The sequence below is a fragment of the Eulemur rufifrons genome, chromosome 30 (genome assembly GCF_041146395.1).
Source record: "Eulemur rufifrons isolate Redbay chromosome 30, OSU_ERuf_1, whole genome shotgun sequence".
NCBI lineage: Eukaryota > Metazoa > Chordata > Mammalia > Primates > Lemuridae > Eulemur > Eulemur rufifrons.
In genome coordinates, this window is record NC_091012.1 from 95,162,207 (window position 1) to 95,184,171 (window position 21,965).

General features: G+C 43.5%; 1 protein-coding gene across 2 annotated transcripts in view; it reads right to left on the minus strand.

The window, feature by feature from the left end:
- MSN (moesin) overlaps positions 1-21,965 on the minus strand; it is a 68,303-nt gene that overhangs the window by 7,626 nt on the left and 38,712 nt on the right. For both annotated transcript variants that reach the window (XM_069463157.1, XM_069463159.1), the window contains 7 exons: positions 16,948-17,031; positions 7,272-7,367; positions 5,454-5,728; positions 3,993-4,076; positions 3,122-3,268; positions 2,033-2,129; positions 164-327 (listed from right to left, as the gene is read on the minus strand). In XM_069463157.1, coding sequence (XP_069319258.1) covers positions 164-327; positions 2,033-2,129; positions 3,122-3,268; positions 3,993-4,076; positions 5,454-5,728; positions 7,272-7,367; positions 16,948-17,031 — 947 coding nt within the window. The remainder of the gene's footprint in view (positions 1-163; positions 328-2,032; positions 2,130-3,121; positions 3,269-3,992; positions 4,077-5,453; positions 5,729-7,271; positions 7,368-16,947; positions 17,032-21,965) is intronic.

Genomic DNA, 21,965 nt, shown 5'->3' on the forward strand with positions numbered 1-21,965 from the left:
AGGAACAGGGATGCCTGAAACTGAATGGGGAGCAGGGGGAGCACATAGCACTCTCTCTCTCCCACTCCTAGGTTGGCTTCATGTCATGCCTTATCAGGATATGCACTTTTGAGAAGCTTCCTTGCTCCATCCCTGGCCCCCATTCCAGCTTTTTAGTACCTACCGCTCCATCTGTTTCTGGTGCTTCTCCTCCCGGGCCTGTGCCTTCATCTGCTGCACCTCAATGGTGTCAGGCTTGCGGCGGCGCATGTACAGCTCATGGTTCCCCATGCACAAAGCCAAGATCCGCTTGTTAATCCGCAGCCGGGGAGCATAGAAGACAAAGTCCTGGTGGGAAAACAACAATCAGAAAGGGTTTGGAGGGACCTTCTGCCTTCTGAAAAGCTAAGTCCAAAAGCACTGGAAAGATCATTTTAATCCAATTCTTCACATTATAGATGGGAAGACTAATTACTAGAGTGGTGAAGTGACTTACCCAGGGTCAGACGGCATGTCAGTGGCAGACCCAAGAAGAGAAACCCAGGTTTCTTGACACTGAAACCAGTGCTTTTCCCACTAAACCACAATTTCTTTCAACCTTTGTTTATGAAAAACATCCTAAATTACCCTTAATCAAGTTGAGGGATCTGAACTGTCTTTCTCTGTTAATTAGGAATCCTTCTGGATCTCAGGGGACCTCTTTAGAAGCCAAATAATCCCTGCATAATACCCTGGTGGGTGCAATATGGGTGGCTGGACTGTTTCTATAATCTCCTAAAAGCATATCCTACACCTAGCCCCTTAAGTTCTTTTTCGAACAAGGTAGACTGTAAATACATACATAAATCTCCTAAGCATTGATGGTCCTGGTTGTTGTTTCTTAAACAAGGCCTTGATCTCAGCTGGCTTTGTTACTTACCTTTCTTGATGAAAGTTGAGCACAGCAGCAATAACCCCGCCCCCCGCCCCCCCCCCACACACACTCACACACAAGAAAATCCATTGAGTTTAAGTTACTACAAATACCACTGGACTAAAGTCACCAGCTGACAGGCTAACCACCACCTCCTCTGCCACTGACCCCAAACTTCTACCATCTCACAAAGATTGGGGTACAGTGGAAGGAGCACAGGCTCTCAAGGTCAAATGAACTAGGTATAAATCCCAGCTCTACCATTTTTAGCTGTGTGATCTTGGGCAAATCACTTCCCATCTCTAAACCCTACTTTCATCAGCTATAACATGAATATGCTACTACCTAACTGACCATGTTATTGAGGGTTTAAGGAGATAACATATGTAAAGTCCCTAACAGGAAAGTTCAGATACCTCAGGGCTGGGAAGAATGGTTGAGCCCTCACAAAAAGGGTCAGGCTCGACACAGCCATTGGCTTTGTTGGACATGAGGTACACCAGAGGAGGAGACCCTCAGCTCAGTTTCCTATCCTACTCTCAATCACCAGCTGTCCAGTCTTGTCAGCCACAGGCAACTGAGTGAGTGAGAAATGTGGTGAGTATGTTAGAGGAATGAGTGGACCCAAAGCATTTTACTGGTCTTGGGTTGCTCCGGAGAGAAGTCTGAGAGGCAGAGGTAAAGTTATACCAAAAAGCAAGTTTGGAGGATAATCTCTGGATGTGGACTTCTACTGGCTCTGCCCTTTCTCCACTATTAAAGATAAATACGTGAACAGTGTCCACTTTCTTTCTGGGGCCCTTGGAAAGATGAAAACGTACTCTCTGTTTCTACCCCAGAGCCTCAGGGCAGCAGATGACAATAACTAAGAAGCAGCATTTAAGACTGCCTGTGGCTCTCCCTCATCCATTGCATGGGAGACAGGTAGCAGGGTGGCACCAGGTACAGGATGCCTCCTGGCCATTTCTTGGCATTGACATTTCCTTCCATCCCCAATCTCCATTTGTGTCTCCTGTTCATGCATGTGCGCACATATGCATGCATCAGAAAAGAAAGAGAAAAATACAATGACATCATTGCTCCTAGAGTTATCGAGGCCTTGGCAAGTACCTGTCTTGGCCAAAGAAAGAAGTCACTCACCGGGGCTTTTTTGTCAATGGGCTTGATGACAAATTTCTTATCATTGAAAGAGATGTTCCTGATTTCACTCCAAGGGAAGCCTATCTTGGGAGTCAGTCTGTAGAAATGAAGACCAATAACATCAGGACAAGGCCAAGACAAGAAGGACATAGACGGCTGGTACCTTGCCCTCTCCCCCAACCCCAAACTTCTGCCTTGAGGAGGCAGACTCAGTGCTAGTTCAGCCAGTATCATCACAAGCCATTAGGTCAGTTGCCAGCATTGAGGGTGCACAAAGGACCTCCTGATACCACAACCAACATATGATTCCTTATCCCAATCTCTGAGGTTTGTTTTGTCATGTTTTTGGTTGAGACATGGATCTTGTAACAATTCCTCAGGAAAATCCCCAACCCCATTTAACTGAGATTCTTCTAACTGAGGTTGTAAAAGTTAAGGAAAAGGTAAATAATGAGCTCCAAGATTCAGGAGTTATATGGAATAATAATCTATCTCCATCCTCACCAAGACTAAGGGAAAAATATAAGCAAGAAAGATAAGGCTATAGTGAAAGGATTATAGACCAAAAGCCTCAACACAAAGTAGTTTCTAGGCCAGCACTGTCCAACAGAAACATAATGAGAGTCACATATATTATTTTTAGTTTTCTATTAGCCACATGAAAATAAGTAAAAAGAAATAATTGGAATTAATAAGTTTAATTAACCTAATATATCTAAAATGCTATCATTTCAACATGTAAGTCAATATTTTTAAAAATAGTAATGAGACATTTTACATTCTGTTCTTCACACTAAGTCCTCAAATTCCAGTGTATAATTCACACTTACAGCACATTTTGATTCAAGTTAGCCACATTTCAACTGTTCGCTAGCCCCATGTAGTTAGCGGCTACCATAGTGAACTGTGCAAGTCTAGTTAATACAGGATTTAGAGGACTGAGGGAGGTTGTGAAATTATCTGGGCTAGACTAAATTAGGTAGAAAAAGAACTGAGATGGGACCTAAAAGATATAGTCCTGCTACATAGTAAGGGGTAAGACCTAGATGTCAGAGTGGCCCAGTAAACTAAGAGAGGTCTTCGGTATACCTGTCATTCTGCTCATAGATGTTGAGTCCCAGGGCATCTACCCCCAGCCACAGCTCTGAGCCTTTCTTGTTCTTGATGCTGAAGTAGTTCACACCATACATCTCTAGGTCTTGAGCAATTTTCAGATATTCCAGGACAGCATCCTCCCTAAATGACACAGAGTGAGAGACCACACAGGGGAGCCTGTGAATTAGACCCAGGAAGATAGAAAGCCTGCTTGCTCTGTACTTCTGACAAGTATTTTGCTATCATGAGTATGGAAGGGGACAAAAGGCAAGCAGATGATGGAGAACAGAGCACAGCATGACTTTTGCCAAGCAAAACAAACCTGCTGACAAAAATCTAGGGTCTGATGCTGCCAAAGGGAATAAGGGTGGGCTGACACTTGCTAGCCTCTAGCATGTTAGCTGCCACAGAAGCAATTTTCTTCCTCCCATTCACTGTGACAGCCTCTTATATAGGCACATTCTCAGCAGAGCTCAGATAGGGTGGTGATAGCAAAATAATGAAATTTTTCCCTCAACTAGACAACCCCCAAATGCTTTGCCGTATTTAGAGAGCTCCTGCATTTCCTTCTTGGGGAGGAGTCCCTGGTGGCCTAGCAGCTCCCTGGGGATCCTGAGTCCCCTCCATTTCTCTATGGTCAAAATGGATTGGGTTACCAGTTGCCACCATTTGCCAAAACAAACAAAGAAATAAACAGCCTTATAATTGTTCCGGTTTGCCTTCTTTCTTTAAGTGCCAGTATCATTCCTGTCCCTCCTTCTCCAACATCCACCAATGTCCCAGTCATATGCCTCTTCTCCCCAGAACCCACTCTCATTTCGCTTTATAAGGGCAGTGGGGCCCGTGGCTGCTTGGGCAGGCTTACCTGAGCATGCCTCGGTGTTCCTCATGCCACACCTGGATTCGCTCCTCCCACTGGTCCTTGTTGAGTTTGTGCTGCTCCAGGACTCTGGAAAGACAATGGGAGATAAGTATTTTAAAGCACAAAGCCCAACTGCAGGAGGAAAAGAAAGCCCACTTAGCTTTCTAAGGGGTTGATGGAAAGAGGATGTGGAGTTGGTCCATTGAGGTCACACTAGAAGCAGACTGAAATTACAGCAGGTAGGTATTAAATTAGACATAAGGAACTGCCTGAGAGGTAGAAGAGCTATAAGAATGGATGACCAAAAAAAGACAATAGGAACACCTTCCTTTGTACCTTTATCCAGAAAATCCAATAATGTGCTGTGGTCCCCAAGCAGAGCAGTAATGTTTCAGGAGTCTGCGCTGACTTAGGGGGCTAAGAGTAGGAATGAGCCTCACAGAGCCAGGCACACTATCTCCTAGATCCTATTGGGACCAACAGTTTGTGTTTATAAGACTACTACCCAGGGATGAGAGGACAGCCTTTGGCTACAGAACAAAGAACTGAACCCAAATGGCTTTGGGAGAAACCAACAGGCCCAACCTCCTAGGCCTACTAGATTGTAAACAAGGCTTGATTAAACATTCCATCTCAGATATCATAGAAATGACTCAGGGGGTACCCCAGGTCACAGCCACTATCCCTAATACCTTCTGGTAGGTTGTACATATGCCACAGCTCTAATGGGATTGGGGCTCCCAGAATGAAGAAAGGCTTTTTCTTCTAATCCAAAAGCCTATGGAAATGGCCAATGGATGCAGCAGAAAAAAAAAAAAAAAACCAGGGTTAAAATATTAAGAGACTAGTGTTCCAGGTCTCACTCTGCCTCAAATGAGTTGTAGAAGATGGGGCAAGCTAGTATAAGCATCTGTGCACCTCTATTTCCTTAGCCAAGAAATAAGGATAATGCCTGCCTTATTCATTGTACGTTGTTGCGATTCTAAAACAAAAATAATGAGTGTTTGAGGGCTTTCAACTTTGAAGCAGAAAGCTTCGTACACTGGTTATCAATATTAAAACTATTTGAGCTCCCCATATCCCTGACTTGCACATTTCTATCTCTCCCATGTGAACTTCTGATATAAGAGGACTAAATCAGCGAAAAGGATTGAGAAAATGGAACCAGGGAGGAGAAAAACAAATCAATCCATCTCTGGCTATATAAGCACCTGCCTCCAGGGTAATGAAGTTCTGTAATCAGGCAGACAGAGTGGGGGGAAAAGACTTTTTATTTGGAGAGCCAGAGAAACAACAGGGTATGACGTTATATGCAAATGTGTCTCTCTGAGCAGCATAACACGGTTTTCAGACAGACCATAGTGGAGAGGAACAGATCTGGCAGCTTCTGTGCAGCAGGGATTGGTCAGCCCTAGGGTGCAGCCCCCTCTGGCCAGGGCAAAGAAGGCCAGGGAACCACCTCACCTCTGTGGCAGCAACTTGTCTCCAGCCAGGTAGCCAGACTTGTGCACCTCCTTATTGAAGTCGCCATACTTGGACTGGACAGCATAGGAGGCAAGCAGCACAGCAGTCTCAGGAGGACAGTAAATGTCATCATTGAGAATGCCTTCTTTCACTTGCAGAAAGAACAGGCGCTGTGTGATGTCTTGGATTAATTCCTCAGATACATCCTCAGGGTAGAACTTGGCCCGGAACTTGAAGAGCAGGGGACTTTCCTTCCGCACATCCTGGGCAGTCACCTGGGAGCAGCAAGGGGTTATAGGTTCTCAAAAAACGGGCTTTAGGGGTGGGGTAGTGGCTGTAGGGTAGTGAAAAAACACTTAAAGGTCATCAATTTGAGTAATTCCAGAGAGTCAGGTAGCAAGCCAGCTAGTAATTCTGATAGGAGACATTACTTTCATTGGGGACCCAATCCCTTATCTATAATCACTTTTTGTTGGGAAACTCTTCCTGAAATTACTTAACAACCACTGACAATCAGAAGCCTTCAAACCACTGTTATTTGACAATATAACCAACTGCCCCCAAACTCTGAGGGTCAGGATAAGCTCCTATTTTGAGCTCATCTTTTAAGTATCCTCCAACTCCATAAATTAGCAAAGTAAAGACTGGGATTATGACTGAGGCCTGAAAAATGCATAAACTTGATCTTCTTTTAAAGCCTAAAACTGATTGCTAACTGCTCCGCATTTGTCCAGAAAAAGTCTCATCTTTTTAGAAAAACAAGACTCTACCAGCAGAAGGTAGGGCACTCACCCCCTAGACATAATCAGAGAAACATGCCACAGGACAGTAGGGAGACCTCTAAGGACAAGGTCAGCCAGGGTGAGGATATCAAGATGAAAGACTGCCAGGTTCCTGCATAGATGCTGCTTGGAGCAGAGAGCTTGAATGGACTTAAACCGTCCCATTTGGGGTCCAATTGATGTAGAAGATCAAGAAAGAGAGAAGCATCTGTATGAAGTTCAGGCATCAGTTGACCAGTGGGGTAGTGGTGGCACAAGACTATGAGATCTTTAAGATTTTTTTTTTAGTTCAAGAGTCTGTGGCTCTCTGTTTAATAAATCTACTAGAGCCCCTCAGTGTGGAAAGAAGAAGGGGATACCAATCCCCTCTTGAAAAGCCACTAATGGCTTTGGTCCAAAACAAGTCAAAGTTCAAGACAGAGCTCCAGGCCGGGCGCGGTGGCTCACGCCTGTAATCCTAGCACTCTGGGAGGCCGAGGTGGGAGGATCGTTTGCGCTCAGGAGTTCGAGACCAGCCTGAGCAAGAGCGAGACCCCATCTCTACTAAAAATAGAAAGAAATTATATGGACAGCTAAAAATATATATAGAAAAAATTAGCCGGGCATGGTGGCGCATGCCTGTAGTCCCAGCTACTCGGGAGGCTGAGACAGGAGGATCACTTGAGCTCAGGAGTTTGAGGTTGCTGTGAGCCAGGCTGACGCCACGGCACTCACTCTAGCCTGGGCAACAGAGTGAGACTCTGTCTCAAAAAAAAAAAAAAAAAAAAAAAAAAAAAGACAGAGCTCCCAGTGGGAAGGAAAGGATTCTTCCTTCAGTGCTGGCCACACTCACTGTTAGAAGTCAAAGTGGAGACAGAACAAGAATTTTGCCTTGGCTGAGTTCTCTGCCCTTATTCTGATTCAGGTGGTCAAGAGACCACCCAATGACAAACACAGCCCTACGTACCCTGAGTTTGCCAACTAGCACTTGGTAACCCCCTGAGCTAGTTCTGGTGGAGAAATGAATTCCATACCCAGCAGAGGGGTAAGCGGTTACCTTCTTATTGAGTTTCAGCCAGGTGGAGAAACCCTTAGTGTCCTGATACTGCAGACCAAAGAACCAAACTTCCCTCAGGCCAATAGTTTTCACCACCTAGAAGAGAAAACACAAAACAACTACTGATTAAAAACCTACCCTGTGCCAGGCACAGAGGACAATACAAAGGTTTAAGCCAACTTAGATTCTGCCCTTAAAGGGTTTAAGATGCTCAGAGTCTGGCAAGAAAATATACTTGGGCAGCAATCAAGAACTAATGTCAGCATCTCTCTGAACAAAGTATTGCCCAGGTAGGGAAGGTATCTATTACTTATGAGCACTGCTATATACCCACCAAAAACCTTACATCCATTATCTCTTTTAATTTTCACAATAGCCCTATGATACCATTATAATTAGGCCCGTTTTACAGATAGCAAAAGTGAGGTTCAGAGAGATGAAATGATTTGCCCCAAGGTTCAAGTAGTGAGTGGCAGAGTCAAAATTCAAACCAGGTCTGTTTGACTCCAAATCCATTCAAATTTCTGATACCTCCTCCCTCCCTCTACAATGCCATGCAACTTCCCACTCCCAGGATGGATTAAGGACTGAAGGTGGAGACAGTTGGATTAACTCCTGCATCTTGTTCTCCTGGGTTGCTCCCATATATTTTCTTTTATCTTTAGCAACTGGGGGTAATGCCCACACCCTTAAGACTGAGTCCCATTTATAATACCCCAACAAGGAATATTTAATAAGTCAAAGCAGAGACTATGGTATCTATACACCCTGAAGCTGTGCTATTCCTGGGTGCTAAGATGCTTTTCTCCCAGCTCTGATCAGAGCCCAGTTGTGATTCCTCTTACACTCACACAGGATAAGGGTGGAAATGAGGCTGGAAACAAGGTGGGTACCTCAGTATAGTAACTGAGGGACCCCCTGTTGTTCTGGGCCTCTTGGCTGAGCAGCGGGCAGGAAAGGGAGGCCTGCCAGAAAAAAATAGATGAAGTCTGTTCTCTAGTCCCTGACATTAGCATGTTAATGGTCTGGCTGTCAGCTCAACCGCAGCATGCCCACCATGGGGACAGCAGCAATGAAGCTGAGCCACATCCCAATGAGATCAGGCTGGCATCAGGCAGTCTTCTTTATCTCTTCTTATTTTTGGGGGGATGGAAGTGGAGGGTTAGGGTGAGGTGAATAGAGAATCTAAGAAATATACCTAGAGATAGAAGCAGGGAACAAGGACCCAGTGTTATTGATCTCTTTCCCTGTGAACAAATTAATATCTCACCTCAAAACACACAGACACACACACACACACACACACACACACACACACACATATACATACTCCTCCACTGTATCCATAAAGTTTCTACTATGCATCCAAAGTCAGGCCCCACAGTCACACCTAGAGTTTACAATCTAGAGATTCAGAGATCCCAAGGAAAAAGTAGTTCATATTTATTAAGCCACATGCCAGGTACTGAACACTAAACAACCTTGTGAGATAGCAATTATCCCCATTTAATAGATGAGTAAACTAATGCTTAAAGAGGCAACCTATCCAAAATCACAGAGCCGGGAGTCTCTCTGAACCTATTCTGGTTCAAATTAAAAATTTGATTAAAAATAATAATAATACAAAATCACAGAGCTATAGAACCCTAATGTGTCTGACTCCAAAGCCTGTACCCTTTCTTCTCTAGCATGCTATCTCCTAATGCCAAGGGCTCAAAAGAGCTTAGGATCCCTGGGGTTCTCAAGTGACTAACTGCCTTGTCTTTCTTCTGGCCCAGATATCCCATCCATATAATGAACTTTGACCACCTCTGCATTTAGATATGTTTCCTGGCTTTCCCACTAGGCCCAGGCAACAACCACTTTGGGGAAAAGCTATGCCCCCAAGTCATCAACCTTCATTGCTCACCAGGTCACCCTTTCCTTTCATAGCTTGAATCAGATATCAGGAAACCTGAGCCAAAGTCTCACTACTATCTCCAACTAGCTATGTGATCTTAAGGTAGCACATTTCCCTCTCTGGGCCTCAGCTTCCTCATCTATCCATACTGGAGGTATGGCTTAAATGATCTCTTTCTTCTCTTAAGTTTTGTCATTCTACTAATTAGGTTACAAGGTTATTTTGTAAATGGTTAAAAAAATAATACAAGCCAGGCATGGTGGCTTGCACCTTATGTTGAAATGTGATATTGGCTTTCTGCAAAAGATTCAGGGGGCAGGTGGGTGTGAACATGAAAGAATTTTTAAAGCACCTCTTATTTCATCCTAGATCTAAGATAGGCCCAATTAACAGTTGTAATGATTTCCCACAGGGTTGCAGAAAAATAGTGTGTCGAGATGCAATTGGTGGGAAGAAGCAAGTTCCAAGAAACAATTCATGGCCGGGCGTGGTGGCTCACGCCTGTAATCCTAGCACTCTGGGAGGCCGAGGTGGGCGGATCGTTTGCGCTCAGGAGTTCGAGACCAGCCTGAGCAAGAGCGAGACCCCATCTCTACTAAAAATAGAAAGAAATTATATGGACAGCTAAAAATATATATAGAAAAAATTAGCCGGGCATGGTGGTGCATGCCTGTAGTCCCAGCTACTCGGGAGGCTGAGACAGGAGGATCGCTTGAGCTCAGGAGTTTGAGGTTGCTGTGAGCCAGGCTGATACCACGGCACTCACTCTAGCCTGGGCAACAGAGTGAGACTCTGTCTCAAAAAAAAAAAAAAAGAAAAGAAAAAAGAAACAATTCAGCCCTGAGAGAGAGACAGAGACAAAGAGACTGAGAACCCCACTGAAGACGCTAAAGAAAAGACGGATCATTAGGGCCAGGATACTAGGTCAGGGGGCGAGGGGGCAGACTAGGAACAGAACTAATAGAGTGGTGCTATGGTTTGGATGTGGTTTGTCCCCGCCAAAACTCATGTTGAAATGAAGTTTAACTGCCAGTGCAGCCATATTAGAAGGTGGTACCATTAAGGGTTGGAACCTAATAGGAGGTGTTATGGTCATGGGGGCTTCACTCTTGTGGATGGCTTAACCTTCTGCCACATTATGAAGCAGGATGAAAGCCCTCACCAGAAGCCAAGGAGATGTTGGCACCATGCTCTTGGACTTCCTAGTCACCAGAATTGTAAGCCAAATAAACCTCTTTTCTTTATAAATTACCCAGTCTCAGGTATTCTATGCCAACACAAAACAGACTAAGACAAGCAGCAACTAGCCTTCGCCTGTACAAATAGGCCAGTTGTAGAGGCTCAGAGTCCCCAGGACTGAAGGGAAGTGAGGCAGGCACAGACTGTGCAGACAGTCCTAGAGATCCAGGAGTGAGCTCCTTTGCCTTTTTTTGCACCATGTTGTCTGTTTCACTGGTGGGATGGGTATGAGTGTGATGAGAGAAGGAGGATCATGGGGACCAAAGTAGTTCTGAGATCCAGAGTAACTCAGAAAAGTCACACAAAACAATAGCTAAAGTGATGTCAAAAGAAAGATTTCAGAATCAGTGAGGGATTTTGATCTCTCTGAGCACTGATGATTCCTTTGTAAACAAAGAAATCAGAAACATAAATTTTCCACTTCCCTAGCCTCTAGGGCTTGAAGAGATGAGCAATATCTCTCAGCCTGCACTGAAGTCCCAAAGTGAGGAAGTGAGGATGTGGGGGGAAGGAAATATGGTCTGAAGTCAGACTTGAGACTGAAAAAGAACAAAGGACACAAAGGGATGACCCCTGACCCCAAGCTATAAGGAAATCTCTAATTAAAGTCCATGGGGTACTGGGAACCATTTGATCATGCAACTCTTGGCCCCTTTTCCAAGTCTCAGGATATGGAAATGAGGCCAAGCTTTGCTTGCTTCCAGCTTTGCTTCCAGCTGAGACCTCCACTCCTGAGAAAAGAGAAACCTCATTTTCAAGCGAGAGAGAAGCATCTAGCTCCCAGTTCCAGGAATAACCTCTGTGGCTCCAGTGACTAGGGTCTTTATCATTCTACTCTGAGAAATGGCTCCATCCCTGAGAAAAAAAAAAATTTTTTCTTAGCTCCCTTTGATTCCAGACTACCAGCTCATCTGATCTGAGCCAGTATTTCTCAAAGCTGCCATGGAAGAAATCCTTAAGTAGAAAATAATTAATGTATATACCCAGGGGATACAGGGGGCAGGGTGAGATGGGGTGGGAGGAGATAATAAGTAAATGGCTATAAGCCAGCCATAATTTCTTTGAAGCCTCAAGTTTAGTCTTAATCATTTATGTGAATTTTACATGCTACTCCTTAAATATTGAATTTTTAAAATTATTACAAGTAAAATTGATGCTCCAAGATAGTAAATCACATTTATATCAGTTTTATGTCTCCGCTAGAACCTGCCACATTCACCTAGAGGGACTAGGACTTCAGTTTGTAAGACACTGGCTTAAGAAACTGGAGGATGTGGATTCTACTCAGCCCCACTACAAAAATCCCCAAAACAGACTGTGGAGAGTTATAGGGTTCAAGCAACATAAACTGGAAAACTGAGGTCCAGTGAGCAGAAGAAATTTGCCTCTGAGAAAATCCTCACTAATTACCAGGAGCTTCTGGATGTAAGAAATAACCCCCTTGACCTCACTTTTATATATGGAGGCAGCCTACATCTGGGGTCTGTAGAGGGAAGGGGAGGTCAGGTCAGTTCTGGAGCAAAGAGCCTCCTTCCTTATATCTATCCCCATGCATCTATCTGAGTAAACAAACTAATGATGTCACCAGCCACTTCAGAAGCCCAGAGCAGGATCAGGAAGCAAGGCTGAAGCCTAAAGAGGAGAAATACATGAGAAATGATTTGCAAAACTGTGTCAATGCCCAAACTTCTGAGGCCCACTGAGATCCCATTACAGGCTTGGCAGCAGCTCCATCAACCACTCACCTGAAAGCAAATAAATGCACAAATGGAAAGCTCCAAGAAGGGCTACCACCATCACTGCTTCTGTTACTCCACACTGCCTGTGCTCAAGTGGCCACCTGCTCTATAACAGAGAACACACTCAGCTGGTGGGGTTCTAAGTTTTGGAATCAGGCAAAGGGTGGGATGTGGTTGCAGAGGACACAGCTGATAAAAGGCACTGGAAAACCTGAAAATGCTACACTCCCTGGTTCAAGTCCCAGTTATACCACTTCTTAGCTATGTGACCTTAAACAGATATTTTCACCTCTCTAAGCCTCAGTCCCTCATCTGTAAGATGGTGATACTACTATTATAATAACAGATGTTAGTTATTTTATCAAATAAAAACAGCACAAAGAAGAGAAAGGTTTGCTGTCCTCAATGCAGAGTCTTTGAGTCTTAAGTACTTTACTGAGTCAGAAAAGCTTCCTGATTTCACAGCTCCCTCATCTGAACTCCCAGGGCAATTGCCACCTACTTATTTAGCCCTTAAGAACAACCAACATTACAATGCCTGCTATACAACAGACACTTTACTTATTTGAGGATTAAATCACAAAATCTCTGAGATTAGTGTGATTATCATTTTACTGAGGAAAGGAAAGTTCTGAGAGACTAAATGAGCCATCCAAGGTCACACAGCTAAGTAAGTATCAGGACAGAATTTGAACCTCTGGCTGATGCCAGATCCTATGCCTTATACGCCACCCCATACAACCTGAGCCTCAAGGGTGCTTATTTCATTCTTTGTGGGTGGAGAGTGGAATGTGCTTTTCTATGCCTCTATAGGTAAGGAACTCCAAGTTCCTTAAGGGCAGAGATGGTGTTTAACAGAATAACCCTTCAGTCAATATTGAATGAGTCCATGAACAAATGAATGAATGTATGCTGAGATTTTGCCTCTCTCCTAGAGCTCAAAGACCTCGAGGGGAGGGGACAGATAAAGTTAGCCTATAGTTAGAGCTAGAGACCCTGGCTGGGGAGCAGCCAGACAGAGGGTTCTCAAAGTGGAACTCATAGTGGCAGCACTGCCCCTGAGTAGCACCTATATAATCTATGATCAAGAGCCTTTTGAAGACGCTCAGGCTTCAGAAATTGAGGCAAGTGACCGAATCACTCTAGCAAAACATGTTCACTCTCCTCCCTAGCTGTAAGCATACTCACAAAAAGAAACAGAGGTAAATGGGAGGAACTGTGGGCCCCACTTCCCTTTTCCACCAGGTCCTGGACCTCCTCAAATTATGGCATCCCACTGTTGCCTGTTATTTATCACTGGTGCCAAGGAGAGTGCTTTCTCTCCCGTCTGCTTCCTCTCTGATCATCAGCCAGATGACTGCTGGGTTCCAGGATGGTCCTCAAGCTTTTGTCAGTTCTCCCCAAGGAGGCCAGCTCCTTCCTCCCAGGCCCTGGCTCCACCAGGAGGGCCTCCTTGAATGATGGTCTCAAGGGCCAGAGAGAACAGACTTCCTCTCTTATGTCTCATCAAGTTAGAGAGAGACAAGAGCTCACATCCCCCAACTGCCTGTGAATGCATACCTCTGCAGATTTCCATCCTGACCTGCCTTAGCCTCAAGAGGTCCAAATGTTCAATTCCTTGTCTTGAGCTCAAACCTTTTTCCCTGTAGTTTTTACCTATGAGGTCCCAGCTCTGACTCTTCCGACCTCACAGAATGTGACTGTACCCTCCTTTCTAAGACAGTTCACTCTGAAGACAGAGAATACACCTTTCCTGAGTTTTCTCCAAACTAAACAGCCTCATTCACCCCAAGCATAGTAGTGCAGTGGAGGAAAGGTATAGTTTTGCAATCAGAGCTGTATTCAAAACTCCATGTCACAACTTACTAACTACATGACATACAGTACGCTCTTTTAATCCTCACAATAATCCTGCCTCTGAGAGGCAAAAGTACCTAGCCAGGGATAGTCCCTAGTAGATAAATAAATGATACTTCTCAAGACAACACTGATATTCTAGATGGGAAGTCATGAACTTCCTGGTTTCCTCTTTCTCCTCTCCCCAACCAGTATGAAAAACTCAAGTCTCTCAAGGGTTTTGTATGGGAAGTAGTAGCTTTTAGAACTAGCACACCAATCTGGCCAGGGCTCCCTACCATCTGGGGCTTCCCTTAGAACCACACCCACAGTACACAAACCAAACCAACACTAACAAAAAATTACCAGGCCTTGCGGCTTTTCAAAGTTAATAAACCTCTTTGTTCAAGGATTTTTTCTGTCCCAGGCTCTAAATCATGCCTTCCTCACCCTCTGCAGCCATCCCCCTCCAATGCAAAGGAACAAAGCCCCCAGTGTTTAGGGCAAGGGATGGCGTCATTTGGTTTGGGAGGGGGAGTGAGCAGAATCAGGGCCCTGGGAAGGAGTCTAGGTAGAAGCCAAAGGAGCCTCTGGCTCCCAGCTGGACCATAAAATCTGCACTGACTGACAGCCTCCCCTCTATAGCTGCTGCCCAGAATGATACTGCTGTTTAAAACAAAGGGCCCAAAAGCCTATGTATTATATCGACACCTCCTCCCTTTTGTCCCAGAGACAGTAAGAAGCCTGTCTAGAAGAGATGTGCCCCCTGGCAGCTAGCCCCACCCCTGCATACACCAACAGCTGATCATAGTCAGGGGAGGTATTCCCCTCTTTTGTACAGAAAAGGGTTGACTGAAATCGAAATAGTGAAAATAAAAATGAAAGAGAAAAAGAAATGGAATGCAGCAATAAATGGCAGAGAAAAAGTTTTTGAGATAACCAGATTGGAAAGATAATTTAGACACTACAGATGGGAAACTCTCCAATATAAAACCTGCATGCAAAGAGAGAATGTAAAACCTTAATATAATCAGGATGCATTCATTCATTCCAGACTAGCAATGTAATCACTTGTGAGCTTTGTGAATGTCAGCACATTACTTTAATTGTAGTAAATATGTATTTAAATATTCCTCAGACTAATTTATATATTCACAAATTAAATATGAATGATTATACTTCACCATTCTAAACAAAACAAAGACAAAACAAATTCCAGAGAAGAAGAAAGTTTCAGCTAAATCGAAAGTTAGATATTCTGAGGATCATTAAGCCCATCTCCCAACTTTAGCTCATTAATGAGACAAGAAGCATCACGGTATTGGAAAGGGAGCTATCATTTATTACATCTCTACCACATGCTGGATGCTTTACATAACACCCTCTTCTGTATTTGTATTTTCTTATTATCTTTCTCATCTCTTTCTAATTTATCTGTTTGGATTAGGCATCCTTATATGCCACCATAACCAGTTTTTCTGGGTAACAGACAAGAAATAAAACATAATATACTCACAAAAAGCCTATGAGGTACGTATTAGACTTTTGGGGGTGGGTATAAGGATACTAACCCAGAGAGGTTCAATAATTTCCCCAAGGTCTAGCTAGGAAGATGAGAATGTTGTTTCCTCATGTTTAAAATGGGCCAGTACTAATTCCTGTACTCACAGGGCCTTGTGATAGTCAAATATAGTAACTGGCATACAGTAAACTCTGGACAAATGTTAACTATCATCTGTATTAGCCACAGACAACAATTTTCCCCACTCTGTGTAACATCAGGGACTTAGAGGACATGTCCAAGCTGTCCTCAGATTTCTAGCCATCCCTTCCTTCCTCTTACATAGAGACCTGAATGAAAAACAGCCTCGTCTCACCCCTATCTCCATTCCACACTTATCTTTCCTCTCACCAGTCAGGAATATTCACAGCAATAGAATTAACCCATTTGAACACAGCCTCCTCCTCCTTTCTTCCTTCCCTCCTCAACCCCAGGGAAGTTCTCCTATAGTAAAGGGACCCAGAGCGCAAGGGAGAAAGGGAAGTAAGAGGGCCAGGAGACTCTATCAAGGTGATATGCAGCTCCAACATCCTGGACAATAAGTCAGACCCTCACCCCACCAGAGGCTGGTGGAAAAATGGGATAATGGCACATCTTGTGAGGTCCCAGTCTCTGGAAATGGGAGCCTCATTTTTGCTCCTAGAAATCTGGCCACAGATGACACATTCCCCTCGTCCCTGGGGAGTGTTTGAATGCTAAAAGAGTCTGTAGTTCCCACCTGGTTATTATACAGCACATCCTTTCTGACAGCAGTGATTCACAGTGAGGGGATACCCCTTGGGTTGGAGATGGAAATGACATTACCAAAAGGGATTAAGCAGTTATCTCCATGGCATGCCTGCAGGAGGTGAAGTACCCTTCCACTGCATCCATCATCCCCAGTGTCATCCTAAGTCCAGCATTCCTTTGACAGAAATGTACATTGAGCTCACTACCTCAGGGAGAATAAGTTGGTTTCCTTCTACTAGGAAGCAAAAAAATGTGACAGAGGCTGTGTGGTACAGTGGCAAGAATGTGGGGTTCAAATCCCAGCCAGATACCAGCTGGGTGCAATTAAATTTAACTTCTGATCCTCCTCATTAAAATGGATAAGCCATCATTTACATCTTTCAGAGCTGAAAGGAAGGCTCCATGTGCTAACATTTGTAATGTATCTAGCACAGAATCATACCCCCTCCTACCAAAGGTAGGATTAATCAGGGCCAGGGGATACAGGTTGCTGAAGTTAAACTTTTCCCCCTTTTTTATTAAGGCTATAGTCAGCCTTTGTTTTGACCTATCCTGGAGTGAGTAGGGAAAGAGATTCTCTGACAAGAGGCAGAAGGCGTGGGTGGTTAGCATTATGGTGGAAGCTACTGGGAGAAGAGGAGTAGGCTAAGGAGCAACAAGTCCCTCCCTTACCTGGTCAAACAGCTGCTTGCCAGTGGTGTTGGGCTGGATGGCAAACTCCAGCTCTGCATCCATGGTGGTCACACGCACGCTGATCTAGGATGAGATTTAAAAAGGCAGGTTAGTTGTCTGGCTCTGTGTTCAATAGAGCCTGGGAAAAATATCTCTGTTCAACCACAGAGGAGAAAACTAGGATGCTAAGAACCTGAGAAATTTAGATATTGGTGGGAATATTGACCCGAACAAGCAATAACCCAGCCCCTGCTCCCAACCACCTTACGGGAGACAAAAACCCCAGCCACAGGGCAATACTTACCAGGGGGCAAACAAGAATGCAAAACAGCTTACAACCAAGAGGAAGCAAGTGCTAACTATACTTCTTTCAGGAATTCTTCCCCACCTACACTAGCCAGCTCCAGCCCACAGCATTCTCTTCTTACCTCTGATATACAGCTTGGATTATCTACAGCACTGGTAGATAATTAGAGAAGCAAGCTAAGAGCAGAATAAAGAACACTGTGTTCCAAGCCTAGCACTATAACCAGCTCAATCCACAACCTTAGATAACTCTTATCTCTTTTCTGGGCCTTAGTTTCCCTCATCTGTGCAAAGGTAGGAATGGGGTGGGGGAAACCAGAAACTAAGTAATCTCCAAGGACCATTTCGGTGCTGATATCTGTGGTTCTATATACAGCCTTGCATCATTAACACTTCTTGTATTTATGTCTCATTGGTCTCCCTAGGCACAAGAAGAGGGCCTCAACAGAGGTGGGTGTGGGCAGCACAGAGGTGTTACCAAAGCCAAGTCAACAGAGGGACAAAGGGACAGAGGGACAAAGGCACAGGCCCAGACCAAAGTAACAGGCAGCCACACACCTGATTTCATAGGCACTAGAAAAAGTACCCACCACCTTTACAAATAGATTCCCTAACCCAGGTTAATGATAGCTAAAATTTCATAATTAGAGATTTGTTCTTTTGGCTGAAAACTTGGTAGTGATGGTAGTAGTAGTAATAACAATAGGCAGTAGCTTTCATGTGTCAAGACTTGCTCCTCACTGGGCACTTCATATGTGCTACTCTGTTTAATACCAGCAATCACCCTGTGAAGTGGAGAGTATTATCTCCACATTGGGGATAAAGCAATAGATACTTGTCTAAAGTCACATTGTTATTAAGTGGAGGAAATAGGGTTTAAATCTAGGTCTAAATCTAAACCTCACAATTTAAACCAATATGCTAAATTCCTCTTACAAAGTACAAAAGTCTTCCATTAAAAGAAATCAAAGATGATTTTTTTAAATTGTTAGCCATTTTGCTTAAGTAGGTAGTCTATATGACCCAGCCACAAGATGGCTTGTTCTATGGTCATATAAAATCTTTATGAAGACTATTTCATGCCCAGGGAAGACATTTTAGTAATAGTAAGTGAGGAAGTCTAAACAAGTTTCCATATAGTGCATGAGCTCAACTTTGTAAAAAAGTATACATACAGGGATGATTTGAATCATGTCCAAGTGTTAGGCTTGGTTTTGGGGTGGTGATCTTCTGAGTGCTTTCTCTCTTCTTTAACCTAAAAAAACTCCTAATCTACATTTTTTAGGATGGTCACATACTACTTATACTATTGAGGGAAAAGACCAGAAATATAATTGCCAAAGATGCAACTCTCCATGGAGTAGGTAAAACATTAAACCTTATCAGTCTTTGAACCTCTGGGACTTTCCTGAGCACAGGGGTCAGGTAGCAGGGAAGAGGGGGCCAGACAGCCATTTTGCCAGCTAAACAATTCTGATGAGGACCAGGCTCAGGGAACAACTTTGTAAATAAATCTCACTAGGGAGCCAGGGAGGAAATCTATTTCAGGATTGACAATGGGACCGGAAAAACCCTGAAGGCAGGAACAAGTAAGGCAAGTACCCCAGTGGGAGTAAGGCAAGTTTAGCCACCTTGACTCGGTGTTACCCTAGGCTTCCTGCCAATCCAGTGACCCCTATAAAATGGGCCCTCATAAAGTAGGAAGAATGAGGCCCAATGGGCCAAAATTGGGGAGGCATCTTGCTATATCCAGCCTTAAATCACCCTTGAGTTGGGTCAGGGGTAACTTCAAAATATCAGTGACTAAGGAGACGAGAGAGAATGGAAAGAGTACAGTGGGCTTTTTAGTACATTAGACTTCATTCTCACCTCAAGATTTATGTCTTACTTAGAATTACCTCTCTAGTACCCAAGATTCAGTGGGTACTCACACAAGAGGTTGGCTAAATGAACAGGTACCAAGCAAAGGGATATCAGAGATAGACAGATATAGTACAGTATATACACACAGAGATGGAGACATTTTACATATTGGCCTTTTTATGCCAGGGACCTTTCTTGCCCATCTAGTGAATCTTCTTAGAATATTTGTAAATGCATAAAATAGATACAAGGAGATCAATTATATTGAAATAGTTATCAAAATTTAATAATATGTGGTTATTTATTATCATTTTAAGTAATTACCTAGCACTAGGTCTTATTTGTTAGTTATTAGAATAATTAGAATATTAGAATTAGAATATTAGAATAATTAGTTATTAGAATAGTTAGAATAATTTGAAATTTATATTGAGCATAAATGATATTTTGAGAAATCTATAACAAAATCATGGCATAAAATACATATTTTATATAGTTTATATATAAACTTTCATTAGTTAAGGAAATTAAGGAAAGGGATGGGACTCCAGGGAAACATTCCACAGCCTAGGAGTTAGTAACAAAGTCACAGGTACTGCAGTTGCTACTGCATTGTTTTTGGCCTACATTCATATTTGAAAGAGAGGCTAAATTACAAGTGAGAGAGGTTAGTGAAAACAAACACATAATTTTGCTCCATCTAAATTTACAAATCCTTCCCACTTCAAATTATATCCATGGACCCCATGGAGGTCTGAGGACTCCAGGTTAAGAACCCTCCTATAAATTTGTTTCAATTCACCCAGTATTAATGGAACACAATGTTTAAGGATCTATAGTGGGTGGCCTGGCGCAGTGGCTCACACCTGTAATCCTAGCACTCTAGGAGGCCAAGGCGGGCAGATCGTTTGAGCTCAGAAGTTCAAGACCAGCCTAAGCAAGAGCGAGATCCCTTCTCTACTAAAAAAACAGAAAAGAAATTAGCTGGACAACTAAAATCATATAGAAAAAAATTAGCCAGGCATGGTGGTGCATGCCTATAGTCCCAGCTACTTGGGAGGCTGAAGCAGAAGGATTGCTTGAGCCGAGGTTGCTGTGAGCTAGGCTGATGCCACGTCACTCTAGCCCAGTCAACAGAGTGAGACTCTGTCTCAAAAAAAAAAAAAAAAAAAAAAAAAGGATCTATGGTTGGAGTAGAGCTGCAGAACCAGTCCCTGGTCTCAAGTCACTTACTGAATAACAGGAAAACCTTAATGTACAAGAGAGACCCTGAAAAGTACCATAACAGAAGAACAGAGGAAAACTTTTTTGGAAATTAGGAACCATAGTTCAAAGTGATATTTGCACTAGTCCCTAAAGACAAGCTGGATTTTGGAAAAGAGGGACTGTGGGGGTATGGGGAAGAGTACCCAAATGTCCCAGGTAGAGAAACGAATATGTGTGATGGCCAAGAGGGAGGTAGGGATGCAGATGGTCCATTTACAAGCAGTATGTAGGCCTGCTCCAGGGTGAATGAGGCCTTCAAAGTGAAGAGTAGACAGAGAGGCTGGTAAGGTAGGTGGAGGGCCTTGAAGGCTATACTAGAAAGCTGACTCTTAATCCTCTTGGCAGTGGCCAGCCAGCGTAGAGGTTCTGGGCAGGGTGGGGCAGAATCAGAACTGGGATTTTTGGAAGAAAGCACCCAGGAAGGAAACTAAGGAAAGAGGGACCCCAGGGAAAACATTCCACAGCCTAGGAGTTCCTAGAGAACTATTGGAAAGAATTTTCAAAGGAAGCAAGCCAGTGTCTCTCACAGGTCATGTTGATCTAGCATCTTCAGGGTACTGACCAAGGGTGGGGTCCAGTGCTGGCCCATGGTAGATACTCAAATATTTGTTAAAGAAATTTTTTTTAAGTAAATCAGTTAGTAAAGAAGGGCCCATCCTTAGTTAGGAATAAGCATATCAGAGAGGTTAGTGTTGGCCATGCTTTCTCCTTCCTAGAGCGTCACCCCAGAATAAGGGCCCTAAAATCTGAAGGTGTCCAGCGGAAACCCAGCTGGAACCTGTTTCTCCTGAATCCCTCCTCAGAATTTCTACCATTCCACTGTGGCTGCTTCTCCAGGGATAGCAGCCTGAGGTTTCCTGAACTTCACTGTGGAGACAATCTGAGGTTTAAAAAAAAAATTAGAAAGAAAACAAACACAAAGGAACTTCCATCCTTGTCTCCACTTAACTCAGAAGAAAATGCGAGTCCTGTTGGTAGAAACGTAAACTAGTACTGTCACTATGGAGAACAGTATGGAGGTTCCTCCAAAAACTACAAATAGAACTACCATATGATTCCTTTATCCAAAGGAAAGTAAATCAGTATATTGAAGAGATATCTGCACCCTCATGTACATTGCAACTCTCTCTATTCACAATAGCCAAGATAGGGAATCAATCCAAATGTCCAACAACATATGAATGGATAAAGAAAATGTGGTACATATATATATATAATGGAATTCTACTCAGCCATAAAAAAGAATGAAAGCCTGTCATTTGAAGCAACATGGATGAGCCTGGAGGACACTATGTTAGCTGAAATAATCCAGGAACAGAAAGTTAAACACCACATGTTCTCACTCATATGCGGAAGCTAAGAAAGTTGATCTCATAGAAGTTAAGAGTATAACAGAGGTTACTAAAGTCTGGGAATGGTAGGGGGAAGTGCAGCATAGGAAGAGCATAGCAGAGCATAGAGCATAATTAAAGGGTACAAAATTATGGCCAGATAGGAGGAATAAGTTCTAGTGTTCTACAGTACTATAGGTTGACTACAGTTAACATTAATATATTCTATATTTTCAAATAGCTAGAAGAGAG